Source organism: Dasypus novemcinctus, chromosome X (assembly GCF_030445035.2).
Source record: "Dasypus novemcinctus isolate mDasNov1 chromosome X, mDasNov1.1.hap2, whole genome shotgun sequence".
NCBI classification, from domain to species: Eukaryota; Metazoa; Chordata; class Mammalia; order Cingulata; family Dasypodidae; genus Dasypus; species Dasypus novemcinctus.
This window is the reverse complement of record NC_080704.1, coordinates 175,812,271-175,826,762: the sequence shown is the minus strand read 5'-3', so window position 1 is coordinate 175,826,762 and position 14,492 is coordinate 175,812,271. Positions and strand designations below refer to the sequence as shown.

The following is a 14,492-nucleotide window of genomic DNA, read 5'->3' as shown; positions in this document are numbered from 1 at the left end:
CCAACACCCCTTCTGTCCCCTTTTCCTTCTCTTCGCCTTCTGTGATGCCTATAATACATATGTTTGTGCATTTTTCATTGTCATTCAGGTTCCTAAGTCCCTGCTGGATTTTTTTCTATCTTTTTATTGATCAACTCTACTACCTGTTTGATTTCAGATGTACTGTCTTCCATGTTGCTAATTCTCTCCTCTGCCTCTTCTAATCTGCTGCTATTTGTGGAGAGTGTATTTTTGATTTCTTGAACTGTGGTGTTCATCACCATCATATCAGTTATCTTTTTGCATATGTCTGCAATTTTTCTGTATTCTCTCCAAGTGTTTTCTTCATATTGTTAAAATCTTCCTTTACTTCATTACGTTGTTCTCTAATATGTATTCTGAGATCTTTAATTACTTGTCCAATGTTCTGCTCCTCTTCCTGGTTTTTAGTTTGTTCATTGGATTCAGCCATATTTTCCTGTTTATTGGTTTGGTTTGTAGTTTTTTTGTTGTCTGGTCATCATTTTATCTTGATGGGTTTAATCAGTTCCTTAGCTTCTTTGTCTAGTCTTGGGGATTAATTAGTTTTTGTTCGTGCATAAGTGTTATGTCATCTCTTTGTTACTTTGTTCTTCTTACTGTATTTTCTTGTTGCTGGCTAAGTGCTATTTGAAGGAAAATATTAGGGTCAGGGAAAGGAAAATGAGTAAGAAAAGAATATGTATAAAGTAATATTGGTAATAAATGTTAACAGAGCAACAATGTGACATCTAAGAGAATGGATATTAGAGTCATGTAAGTTGTGTAGACTTATAGCAGGAAGCAGAGTACCTATAATGAGACAGTTCACTGAATATGGGGAGGAATATAGTATGAATTAAAAGGCCAGTGTTTTCATGAAAGAGGGAAAGATAAAAGAAAAAGACAATAATCTCAAGACTGATTTAAAGACAGAAAACAGAACAAAGGTATTAGATATAAAAAGTCAGACAATTTGGTGACCAAAGAAAAGGAGGTGTAATGTAAGAGAAACAGTAGTTGATGGAGGATAGAATCATGTAGGGGAAAGGGGATAGTGTAGGAGGCCAAAATCAATACACACAGAAAAAAGGAAATGGAAGGTGAGGAAACAGTAAATGTGAAGCGATCCCTGCCGCAACTATTATATAAAGAAAAGAAAAGGAAAAAAGAGAACAGAGAAAGGGAGTAAAGAAAAGGGGGGAGGGCACAAGCAAGAAAAAGAAAAAGAGAAAAAAACCTAAATAAATAAAAAGGAACCTTGGGGGATAAAATGGGAGAAAAGACCAGGAGACAATGCAATATTAGCAACCACAACAAAATATATATATATATATATATATATATATCCAACGTTTCAAGCTATGAATCCTCTTTGCAGTTAAATAATATGCTTAGGGATCTGACCTTTCCCCATTTCCCCTTCCTCACTTGTCTCTCTCCCAGGGCAGCAGGAAAGCTGCCTGAGAGGTCCGGTAGGAGATTCAAGTAGGTCCTTGTTGAACCAACTCAACACAGAAGACTATGACTCTTTATTTCCAGAGTGAGAACACCTACACCTCACCAGAAACCCCAAATATGCTATTGGAAGCTTGGATAGCACCTCCTATAATCCCTCCCCCTTAGGTGTGCTAGGGGAGGGCTAATTGATTTTTTGACTCCACCTTCTCCCAGACCAAGTCTCCTATTCCAGGACATTTAGGTAAATTGGGCTTCCTCAGCAGATTCACATCTCCTTCCTTCCCAGCCTCTCCCCAAGTCAGCTGGTACACTCCTCCAAGCTCAAGGAGAAAAAAATAATCAAAAAACAAGAAACACAGTGGGCTAGGGTAATCAAGGACCTCAGAACGAGTTCAGGGCACGTTGGTTTCGGGAATTGGAAGTCTGTGATATTGCAGACTCAAGGTTTGTGTGTCTCTGGAGTGTGGGCTACCAGGGTTTAGGGGACACAGACCTGGGAACCACACATCCAGTTAACACAGGGCCTGGGAACACCACAGCACAAAGAAGATATCAGGTATTTCTGCAGCTGGATTGCCAGCCCTAGGGGGGAAGGATTCTGCCTACAACTTCTGGCCTCTGTGTCAGAAACCCAAATTCCACCTCTCACAAGAATCTCTTCTGTCACTGTCTCACCAACTCGACATCCAGACATCCCCTGCCCTGCAAGCCCCCAAAACAGGCAGCTCTTATTTGGAAACACCTCAGCACAGCAAAGTTTTCAGGAACCGCTGGAGCCAGACCGCCAGCCCTAGGGGGAAGGGTCCCACCCGCAACTTCCGACTTCCGCGTAAGAGACCCAAAATTCTAGATCTTGCAGAATCTCTTCTGTCATTGTCTCACCAAATCGACGTCCAGACTCCTCCTGCCCTGCAAGCACCCGAAGCAGCCCAGTTGAGCAGGTCTCTGAACTTACTCAGCTGCTTCTTTGCAGGAGCGATTATGAGGTGCACTCACGCAGACCCCATCTTGCCCCATCTCTCAGGAGCTTCTTCTAACGCACCTATATTTCCAGGGCTGAAGGTAGAAAATGGCATAGATTAGACCTGCCTCAACAGAGATTACTTCAATATATGAATCAGGGAACTATTTTTTAAAGATTTATTTTATTTTATTTCTTCCCCCCTTTCCCCACCCCAGTTGTTTGTTCTCTGTGTCTATTTGCTGTGTGTTCTTTTTGTCCACTTCTGTTGTTGTCAGTGGCACTAAAATGTGTGTTTCTTTTTGTTGCATCATCCTGTTGTGTCAGCTCTCCGTGTGCACAGTGCCATTCTTGGGCAGGCTGAAATTTCTTTTGTGCTGGGCGGCTCTCCTTATAGGGTGAACTCCTTGCACGTGGGGCTTCCATACGCGGGGCCACCCCTGCATGGCATGGCTTTCTCTGCACGCATCAGCACTGCACATGGGCCACTCCACACTGGTCAAGGAGACTCGGGGTTTGACCTGCGGAGCTCCCAGTGGTAGATGGATGCACAAACCACTATTAATCTTTATTTATTGAACACTTACTCTGTTTGTACTATTTTTGTTTCCTACTTACTGTGATTCAACATATCCCAAAAAGTTACATAGAGATTGTTAGTTTTATCTAAAATTTTCAGGGATTTTGATTTAGATAAGTATAGAAATAGAAGTAGTAGAGCTTCTGGAAGTAGGAATAGATGTTTGGGGAAACGAAAACTTCTTCATTAGGGTATTTTTGCTATTGCTGTGCTGAAAGTATCTTAAATGAGAAGATTCTAATTTATTGGCACTAGGTAAATTTGAACTGAGTCAACTATGAGAAGTGTGTGCATTCCGGTCACTTCTGAAGGATTTTAGCATTCTTATCTGAAGTTTCAAGGCTATTAGAATAACAGAGAAGGATTTTGGTGAAATTCTTATCTTGGTGTGTGTGAGTGGGAGAGGTTAGGTAGGGCTAATCATGAACATAATCTAATCCTGTCACTGGGATCATTTTATACTTGCCTCTGACAAAAAAAAGTCTAGTTATAAAAGTCATTTGAGAATTTTAATAGTGTTAAATTAGCTAATGAGAATTTCAAAGAACAGTAGTAACTTCAGAAGCCCACATTACAGTCAGGTGAGCACGTAATAAGAAATAAAAATTTAGCATATAACTCTTTTACTTCACTCTTCATCCATTTACTCCTATCTTTCTGTCTTTGCCTTTCTATCTGCTGTGGTTGGCATACATTTCTCCCAATAGCTCATTTCTTTCTCTTTATCATTCTCACTGCTTTACTCATGTTCCTCAACCAGCCCCAGATCGTATTAGCACAGGAATGGCTACCATAAGCATATGGAACCTAAGTAGGTATATATTTTTATTTCCTGTATTTGTTTTATTTATCTTATTAATTTCTAGCCTCTTATTGCACTTTGATGTCTCAACTTCATCTGTATTCAATACATTAAACATAATAAGCTTCCCTAAAACCAGCTTGAATTTCTCAATGTTTTGTCTTTGCCAGTAGAACGTTATCTATTCAGTCACCCACACTGGAATGTTTGAGGGCATCTTTGACTATTTAACTCCATATATCTTCTCCATCAGCAAGTCTTCTTAAGATTTTAAAAAGACAGTTTGATCCTTTCTGTTCCCTTTCATTCTATTTCTGCTACCATCAACTCACACCTTAACTCTGTAACAACCTTCTGGAAGGCTTTACTTGTACCTTATTATTCTTTCACTCCCTAGTAGCAAGATTTTATTCTAGGTCATTACCACAGTTTGCCTTTTATACTTCTCTATCCAGGTTAATGAGTGCTACTATCGAGAATTTTGTAGGATACCTGTACAGAGTCTTGGAATCCAACCTCATTAGCTTCTTTGGCTCTACCTAATCCTTTTCTTCACTTTCCCTTCAACAATGACTTTAAACCTATGCCACTCTTCACACTTTTCCCCTGCCCTACATTCTGCCTCCTCACACTCATCAAAAAAGCTTCTTTCTTATTTCATCAAGAAATATTTAGCTGTCAAATGTGGATTACAATGTACCTTGCCTTCACTAAATACTTTCTTAATCTTGACTTCCACTTTAACTACTATAGTCTCCTCTTTTCTTCTCAGTCAAGATTTTTTCAAGCATGGTCTCTATTTATTGTCTTACATTTTATTCACTCATCCTCAACTCACTGCTATTTGTTGGCATACATAATCCAGCCCTCCATACCCCCACTGTACCACTCCACTGAAACTGCTCCTCACAGGATCATAGTGACCTCTTAATTTCCAAATTCAATGAACACCATTCATTCCTTGTACTATTGATCTCTCTTGCATTTACCTACTTTCCCCAATCATTCTTCTATAAAACGCTCCATTTCCTTAGCTCCTTTTACAGTACATGCTCCTGTTCATCCTTATAACACTATTTCCTTTGTTAACGTCACAGTCTTTTTATGGGCTCTTCCTCCTCCATCATCTTAGTTTAAAGGGTGGCACTCTCCATTGTTTTATCATTATATTGCTATTCCTGTGCCCCTCCATACATTGCACTCAGGAAATCTCATCTGCCCTGATTGTTTTAACTACACCCATGAATTTATATCTCCAGAATATCTCGGACTTCTCTTCTACCTTACAAATGCCCATATGTAACTGCCTGCTGGATATCTTTACATGGAAGTCCCACAGATACTCAGACTGTGTCCAAAATAAAACTGACTGTTGTTTACTCCCCTACCTCTTAAAGCAACACTTTTCTGAAGTTTCAATTTCAGTTAATGGGACCAGCACCTCACCAGTTTCCAAATTAGGTTTCTTGGACTTTGTATTTTAGACTCCTTTGCATTCCTTCCTCTCTCTTATCTCCCACTTTCAATCAGTCACGATGTTTTTCCATTTTTAAAGCTAATTATTTCTTCAATCTCTCTACTTCTATCTCTCTGTGTTATGACTTTTCTAGTACAGGCCCTTCATTATCTCTTGCCTTGTCAATTATAGTGGCCTCATAACTGTGGTCTCCTTGTTTCCAGGCTTGTTCCTCTTAAACTCGTCCTCCTTATTGCAGCTAGAAGAGAGATGTATCTAAAACACACAATTGACTATGTCACTTACTGCTTAAACCATCTCAAGGTTTCCCAAAACATTGAATAAAGTCTAGGGCCCTTAGAATAAAACAAAAGCCTCTCTTTTAATCTTACTCCTTTTGCCTTTCCCATCCCTCCCCTACTAGTCTACTCTCCAACAATTCAAAATTGTAAGAAGTTGCATAAACACTTCTGTGCAGACATCTCCAGGTTCCCATATTGACCTAAGTTCCTGTGCTTGTTTTTGATGCATACTTCTCTTTCTTTTAACCAAATGAGACTGAAATCTTCTTTTCATATATCGTTTTCCAACTCTGGACTTATGAGAAACCTAACTGTTTTATTCACTTTGTAACCGTAGCATCTAGAATGATGTTTGGTGCCACATAGGTGTGCAGTGTTCATTGCACAGATTATTTGAACTCAACAATTCGTGTTCATTTCTGTACCTGCCGTACCTGATATTGCGTTCATCTCCTAGAATATTCTAATCTGCTTTCTGTACAGCTCAAATCCTTCCTGTTCTCAAAGATCCATCACAACACCCCCCACACTACTCTAGCTCTCAATATTCTTCTCTTTCTCTAATTTCCTATAGGTTTTACTATGCATTGACAATTGCATCAATTATAGCCGCTCAACCTAAATAGCTTCTTTGTGATAAGATATTTTATTTTATTCTGGAATATTCTTCACAGTGTTTTATATGAATATGAGTACCTAGTTTATCTCAATTTGTATTTGCTAATTGTTTTTGAGAGACAATATAGTATAAAGCGATATGCATAGATTTAAAGATATGTTGGAAGTCATGCTCAGTTGAATCTCAGGTATAAACTGAAAATCATGGTATTTCTCAAGATTGAATTAGGATGAAATGAAATAATACAATACCTATCATCAATAAATATTATTTTTAAAGAAATATTTTGTTCTCTCATAATTTACAAACAGGTAAATTGGATATTTTCTGTTTTTCTTCATAAGATAGCTTCTGCATTACATTGTATTTTTGCATTTTTTCATACATGTATCTCTCAATTGATTTTTTTATTTAAGATATTAAATCATTGGTTTTCAACCTTGACTACACATTAGAATAATGCAGGGAGCTTTTAGAAATCCCAATGCTCAGGCCATCCTTAAAATCAGTTAAATTAAAATCCCTGAGACCTAGGTATTAGTATTTTGTTTTTCCGTTTTTAACTACCCAAGTGATTCTGATGTGGAGTCAAGATTGAAAAAACAGTGTTAGACTAGAAAAACATGCATTTCTCCAAACATGCTTTGAAAATAAGACCATAATCTGGGGAGTTAAGAGATAAGGCTATGATTAGGATATGAGCGGAACCACAAGTGTTACGTTATGAAAAATTCTGAAAGGTACAAGGTACAAAGAAGCCTGAATATGTAGGAGAACTCAGGAAAAAAAGGAATTAACAAGAGTTGAGGGCAGTGAAGCTGGCTAGGGCCAAGGAGTAGTCCCTGAGATGGGAGAATGGAGAAATGAGAAAAATAGTAGAGGCAGTTTCCAGGAGGATTATACCAGAGATTCTGACCGTGGGGCCAATTTATATTATTTTCGGAGACATCTACAGCCTGTACAAAGATCAAGAACACCACTGTGTGCAAAGTATAAGAGCTAAGATAATAAAAACCAGACCACAATTTTGGAACTGCCCCTGACTCTTCCATACATGATCTGCAGCTCCCCCAAACCCTTACTGTCAATGTAGGAATCTTGGTTCTGATGTCACTGTGGAGAAAGAAAGGAGGAACTGGGGAGAACACTATGTACAGTATACTTTATAACTATACACATGAAACTAATTTCATTATGTGAAACCTCTGCACTGTAATCTGAGTTTATAGTCATAATGAAGGTTACTGGCTCTATAATCTAGGACTGTGCTCTATAATCTCTGGCAGCACAGTAAAATGATCTGGAAAGTTTTCAGGAAGTGCCAAAGCCTGGCTCCATCCCTAGAACATCTGATTTAATTGGTAAATAAAATTAATTAGTCCAGCCTATCTCACCCTGGCCACGTGGAGCAGCTTGTGACAGTTTCAGTTTTTGCAGAACATCCAGGTGTTAATAGGGAAGTAAAAGACAAAAAGACCAAAAAAGATGGCCCTTCTTTGGAGCTGGTGTTTATGCGTGATGAATCTGGACTCAGATGGGATCTCTCTTCATAAGACGTTCATGCTACTGTGCTGGAGTTGTAGTTGGTGTTGGGGTTTAAGATATATTTAGGGGATCTGAATCTGTGAACTGACGATGTGGTAGCCAGGCCCTGAGCCTCAACAGACTCCAGCACCTACACTCTGATTTATTGGACTCATCTCACTCAGCTAAGATGGAGTTGAAGAAGGACAACCACCACACCATGGAGCCTAGAGTGCCTACAACTGAAAGCAGGAGGATTGCATCCAGTATCCATCTGGAATCTGAGCCTCCTCTTGACTTAGAGGTGCAATGGACACAACCAATCCAATGTCCACAGAGACAAGGTGGCATTGGAGTGGGAAAAGTGGACATGGTGGCTAATGGGTATGGGGAATGGCAGGAAGAGACGAGATGTGGAGGCGTCTTTGGGACTTGGAGCTGCCCTGGATGGTGCTTCAGGGGCAATCACTGGACATTGTAAATCCTCCCAGGGCCCACTGGATGGAATGGAGGAGAGTATGGGCCATGATGTGGACCATTGACCATGAGGTGCAGAGGTGCCCAGAGATGTACTTACCAGGTGCAATGGATGTGTCATGATGATGGGAATGAGTGTTGCTGGGGGAGGAGTGGTGGGGTGGGGGTGGTGGGGTTGAATGGGACCTCATATATTTTTTTAATGTAATAGTTTTACAGAATCAATAATTAAAAATTTAAAAAAATAAAAAAAAGAATATACCAGATGGAAAAAAAAAGACCAAAAGAGAGAGAGAGAGAGAAAAAGTGTGATTTTGAAATTTAAGAGAACACTGAAAGTTTATATTTTATAGTAACATTACTCAGATGGTATTTAACCTTCAAAAATATTTAAGATAAGTGTAACCTGTAAAGTGGATGAGCTATTAAAACAAGACAAACACTTCTGACTTAAAGAAATGGATATATTTAAAGTCCCCCAATGATTCATTTCTGTAACCAATATTGAGACCGTTAATCTAGAGAAAACCGGGACTCACGTTTCTCTTCTGTAATTTGGGTGCCCTTAAATTGTATGGTATTTGACAAGTTCATCTGAGCCTTAGTTTCCAAACCTGTAAAATAAGGTGAGTGATCATTTCCTTGAAAAGGGTTGTTGTGAAGATGCACAGTCTTGGGTTTTGTACATAGTTTTGCTGGACTTCCATAAACTTCAGTTGATCACCCTCAAATCTGAGATTCACTAACCACAAACAAACTTGGAAGAGGCTGATAAATAATCCAGGAACTGGAAAGGTATGTCCCTTATCATATTTCCTGAAAATTCACTGATAATAATTATCTGGGGTATTAAACTATAACTCCCCTGGCCCTATCCCATACACACAGAGTCATGTTCTCCAGGGAGGGGGATGTAATCTATAATTTCAGCTAATACCCTGGGTGAGTCTTATCAGAGAAGTCTGGAAGACATTGTAGTTTAAATGAATACATTGTCATTCTGGTATTGATTTATCATAGGAGGAAATACATAATTTCAGTTCCCAGGTTTTGTTTTTTTTTATATAATCCTGGGAGTTCTCTTCTTGGTATCAAAGAATGTGGGAAGCAAAATTATAATTAGAAGGTGACTTGGTAAGCATAAAATTAGAAGACAGGGAGAGAGGATAGTTTTGAGAGATGATTCATTCAGATTTTTGCAAAATGTGATGAGCTCTCCTGAGCCAACAAGAGAGTATTTCTCACTAGTGAGCAGAATCCTAGTTGTCCTTCAAAATCAGTATCTCTCTTTACCCCTGACAGAAGTCTCCTTTTTCGATAAATAGTCTTTGCTTTACCAAGATCAGTAAACCTGGTAAAGAGTCATTTAACATCTTTTAAATGATTAGGTTTCTGTCTGATTTGAAAGAAGATGACCTTGGTTGTCCCTCCAGTCTCCTCATCATTTTATTGCTTTTTCCTTAAGGAGGGATCATTTTTATATTATGAAATTTATGAACTTGTTTCTTCTGAAAGTGGAAGAATGGTGAGGTTAGGAAAGTAAAAATTAATTTATCCTTTTTCAAATTCTCTCTCAGGAACAGAATATGAGGCAACTGATATATATGTTCTATTTTGTAGTTCTGGACTCTCTTAAAGTGGTAACTACTAGTTTTGTTTTAGAATTTTACTTTCAGCTTTCATCCTGAGAGTGGGGCTCATTTAACCTCTCTCCTTTCTAAAACCACATCTTTCTGTGGAAATTAGTTTTCTTAAACTAATGCAACGACACTGATTTCAGGTAAGACAGTAAACATTTGCTTTTATTTGTCTTCAATATTCAAATAAAATTCAATATTCGTTGGGTGAAAGGAGAATTATGTACAAAGAAGGAAGTGGTTGGTTGAGGAAATAAGAGGCAACAGTTGGTTAGGTGTGTTAAATTTGAGGTGCTTGCTGGACATCCATGTAGCAGCATGAAGCAGGCAGAGAGTTTCTTAGGAAAGAGTTCATGGCTAGAGAGGCAAAGTGGTATAGTGGAAAGAATGCTAAGCTTTAAATTTAAGCGATACAGGCTCTGGAAGTGGAACTACTGCCAATTTGCTCTACAATTTTACCAAATCATTGAACTCTTCAGGCCATTTCTGTAAATTGGGAAAGTTTGAGTAGATGATGTCTAATATATTCCCGTACAATTGTAACATTATGTAATTCTAAGTGTATCCATACTGAACTTCTGAACTTGAACTCTCATTTTTTCAGCATTTAGGATGAAAACCTACATTTGTCATATTTGTAGTATCACCTTTATGTCTTCAGAAATGTTCCAATCCCATAAGCAAGGAAATGAACATCAAATTAAGTAAGTATTTTTCCAGATGCTTCAGTTACACCGAAGACCAGGGACTCTGTCAATGCTTTTACATGTATTTTACAAACTTTAGGCACTCATTTTCCTATGAGTTGATCCTGGATATGGTTATTGACAAAATGTAACAGAATACATTTTTGCATCCCCTAGAGAGCTCTCTAGCCGAAATAGTATACTGAAAAGAGCTGGCCAACTGGTACTCATCCTGACCAGACAACATTGTCTTTTCTTTGCAATGACTTTAAAGGGGTGCTCTAAGACTTACCATACAAATTCAGAGAATGCCTGGAAGGTTGGTTTTGTTCTAGGGATTCAGTAGTCAGTTCACCATTTTTCTAAGCAAGTATAGTGGTTACGAACAAAGATGTGGGTTGGAAGAGCAGATCCATCTTGCTACCAAGGGTGTAAAGTTAGACAATTCTGTCGTAAGGTTGATACATGAAATATGTGTAAGGTGACTGGTCCAGCACATAGAAGGAGCGCTATAAATGTTTGGTCCATTCTATTTTGTTATTTTAAGGAGGGAAAGATTGAGTGGACAATTGGGAACAGGTAAGTCAGGTAGTAAGGCAGAGGAGGATTTCACAATTAAAGATTTGCTATGTTACATTTTAAATTAAAGCACAGTCTTTGTGTTATGTTATTTCATTCCAGTAAAAAGTATTTATATAATTTGAGTTTGAATGATTAGGAACTAAATTGTCTGACTCAAAAATTTAAACTTTATTTAGACTTTTATGAAGTACCTCCAGGTTCTCAAACAAATAGTTATGTTACCAAGGAGCTGACTAATCAAAACTTTAGAAATAATAATGTGACATTTTGATCAGACCATCCATCAGGGCATTAAATATTATTGCTTATTTCCCACACCTTAAAATATGCCTTAATTTTAATACTATTATTTTAATACCCATCCTTATTTTAATCTCAGTGCTAAAATTTTTTTGGTAAAAATTGTGAAGTGCCTGAGAGATATTTGAGTATCCCTGATGATTCTTTTGGCATAAAAAATAATATAGTGTTTTATGTAGTGGTAAGCTTTTAAAAAATGGTCTTTTTTGAGGTTATTTTTTAAAAGCAAGGAAAATATTCCAAATAAAATAATCTAGTATCAAGATCTTTCTACTGTCTTCTTTGCAGAGAATCCCTTGTTATTAATCTAGTAAAACATTCAGAGAAGACACAAGACTCTTTCCAAGATGAGTTGGAAGATTACAACAAAGTAGAGAAAGCCAGAGGCCTAGAGCCAAAGACTTGTTTCAGAACGAAACGTCTCCATGGAGAAAACTCCATGGAAACCCATGGGTATAGAGAAGTGGTTGATTCCGGATCTAGAGATAGAATGTTGGAGCAAAGATTCTCATTTGAGACTCCCCATACTTACCAAGCACCATATAACATTTCTCCAATGGAAAGCCAATTACCTCATTGGTTACCAGTCCATTCAAAGAGAACATATGACTCTTTCCAAGTTGAACTAGAAGATTACATCAAAGTGCAGAGAGCTAGAGGACTACAGCCAAAGACTTGTTTCAGAAAGTTGGGTAATAGCTCTATGGAAACCCATGGTTACAGAGAAATGGAGGATTTTAGGGCCAGCTATAAATTGTTTGAGCAAAGACTCCCATTTGTGACTTTCCAGACCTATCCAGGATCATACAGTATTTCACAGGCAATGGAAAGCCAATTACCTCATTTCTTACTATCTCATGACAGCAAACAGAGAATACACTCTGTGAGCTCCTGTCAATTCACCAGAGACTATTTCTCAGAAAAACCAGTACCCCTGAGCCTTAGTCAGCAAGAAAATAACTCTGACCTCTACAGTGTAGAATCTGAAGTACACAAACATCTTTCCTCAGAAAACAATACCAGTTGTCATCAAGCAGGTCATAAACAGAGACACCAGAAGAGAAGAAGACATCTGAAGGAAGGTGAAGAAACGCCAGAGAAGGAGCATTCCAAGCATAAAAGGAAAAAGAGGTATGAGGGTAAGGATTTAGACAAAGACAAAAGCATCCAACAAAGGAAAAGAGAGATGGATCAAGTCAAGATTGGTTCACGAAAGCTGAAACATCGAAAGAAGAAAAAAAGCCAGGATCTAGTCTCTGAGAAAGAAGAGCATAAGCACAGAAAAGAGAAAAAGAAACCAGCAGTAGAAAAGACGGAAGAAGAAATGCTTTGGGATGAGTCCATTCTCGGATTTTGAAATTTTTAGTTCTGTTTACCTAAGGATGAATTGAAGCAATCAATTAATTATATGATTTTAGACAAAGTCAAGAGTATGCAGCAAAGTAAAGGAGAGGTGTTACAGTCAATGTCAGTTCAGGAAAACTGAAGCACTGAAAGAAGAAACAGAAAAGCCTAAATATACCCTCTGAGAAAGAACTTAAGCACAGAAATGAGAGACAGAAACCTGCTGATGAAAAGACGGAAGAGGCAATGATTAAGGATGAAACTATTCTTCAGTTTTGAGCTGTTTAGCTTTGTTCCTTCAAGGTTGAATTGAAGAAATAGGTTGAGGAATTTGGTTTCAGGGAATTGATTTTATTTGAATTTCTTAGGTGGTCAGATACTTTTAACTTCTAACAAAAGCCAAGTAGAGTAAAAGTACTCATTATGCCTTTCCCCTAACTTGGAAATTACTTTTCCTCATTTTCCAAAAGAAAAAGAAAAATTATACATTTCTTACATATAATGCCATTTCCCTTAATAAAAGTGTCTATATTGTATTCATCGAATTTCTGTGATAGCAAATTGTTTATACTTGGTAGATCATTTATTTTAAATGAGAGAATTCTCAGCAATTGCAGAATCCATTCTTTCTTTGGATTTGTATTAACCTTGGTGTTTTATTTTTGTTGTAGTATTTTTCTTTATTTTTCTTTATTTACTCCAAGGAAAATGTGTGGAACAATTTAGACTGACTTTTTCCTTTGTTAAACCTAATTTTCACTGCATTCTTGTATTTTATAGTTGTGAAAATGGAAAATGAAACTATAATAATAAGATATATCGTTTTCAAAAAGCTCTCAAAAAGTGCTGATAGAAAATCAGTCTATGTTCTGAAATGTTTATATTAAAGTGTTTTAATTTCTACATATTGTTTTATGTAAATTATCATTTCCCATTCAACTGATTTTATTTGGAGAGTTAGAGGAGAATTAATTAAGCAGTACATACATACTTAGGACCACTGGGGAGACAATAGTATAAAATTGTCATTCATATCTTTCACATCTTGCTTAGTAGAAGCTGATGTTCAGACTTGAGCCTAGTTTTATGTTAGGAAAAAATGACCTACTAATTACTTGAAACTGAAGAAGGAATAATAATGGTAGAGGTCCATGAGGATGTATTCTTTTAAGATGTTTTATCCTGACCATTTTTTTTTTTAATCTGGGATTCCCCTTTTATGGTAAGCACCGCTTATAGGCATTTGAGTATCACTATAGTATAGTAGGAAGAGTAAATGGCCTGGAGATTCAAATCTCTCGGTTCTCTTCTCAGCCTTGCAATCAAGTTGCTGGGTGACCTTGTGGAAATAACCATTAGAATCTAATACAGAGTGAGCAAAATAGGAAAAATAAACTATCATATTCCCTTGATCTATAATTTTTACTTTAAAAATAAACAAAAATGGCCACATAAATGTGTTTAGGCAAGGCATTTAATAGTTGTTTTTTTTCCCTGAAATTTAGATTAAATGGTAAATAAGTTCTAAAGCATAATGATACATTGCATTTATACATGGTTAAATAACTAGTTCCAAAGAGAGTTAGATGGTCCCCAAATCAATTTTTCTTCCATAAGAATGTTGTTATGAGGTTATTTTGTGTTATAATACCACTTACCCTCTTTTTAACACATCTGCTTTACTGATGGAAGACTGGGAAAAAGAACCAGCATTGAGAAATTTAGGTTGTCAGTTATCAACAACAAAAATGGCAAATTATGTCT

General features: G+C 37.3%; 1 protein-coding gene across 1 annotated transcript in view; it reads left to right on the top strand.

Moving 5' to 3' along the window:
- The window catches only part of LOC101425159 (lysine-rich coiled-coil protein 1-like), a 55,001-nt gene extending 42,034 nt beyond the window's left edge, over positions 1–12,967 (top strand). The window contains exon 3 of the mRNA XM_058291153.1: positions 11,696–12,967. Coding sequence (XP_058147136.1) covers positions 11,696–12,741 — 1,046 coding nt within the window. The 3' untranslated portion in view covers positions 12,742–12,967. The remainder of the gene's footprint in view (positions 1–11,695) is intronic.
- Positions 12,968–14,492: the final 1,525 nt, after the last annotated feature.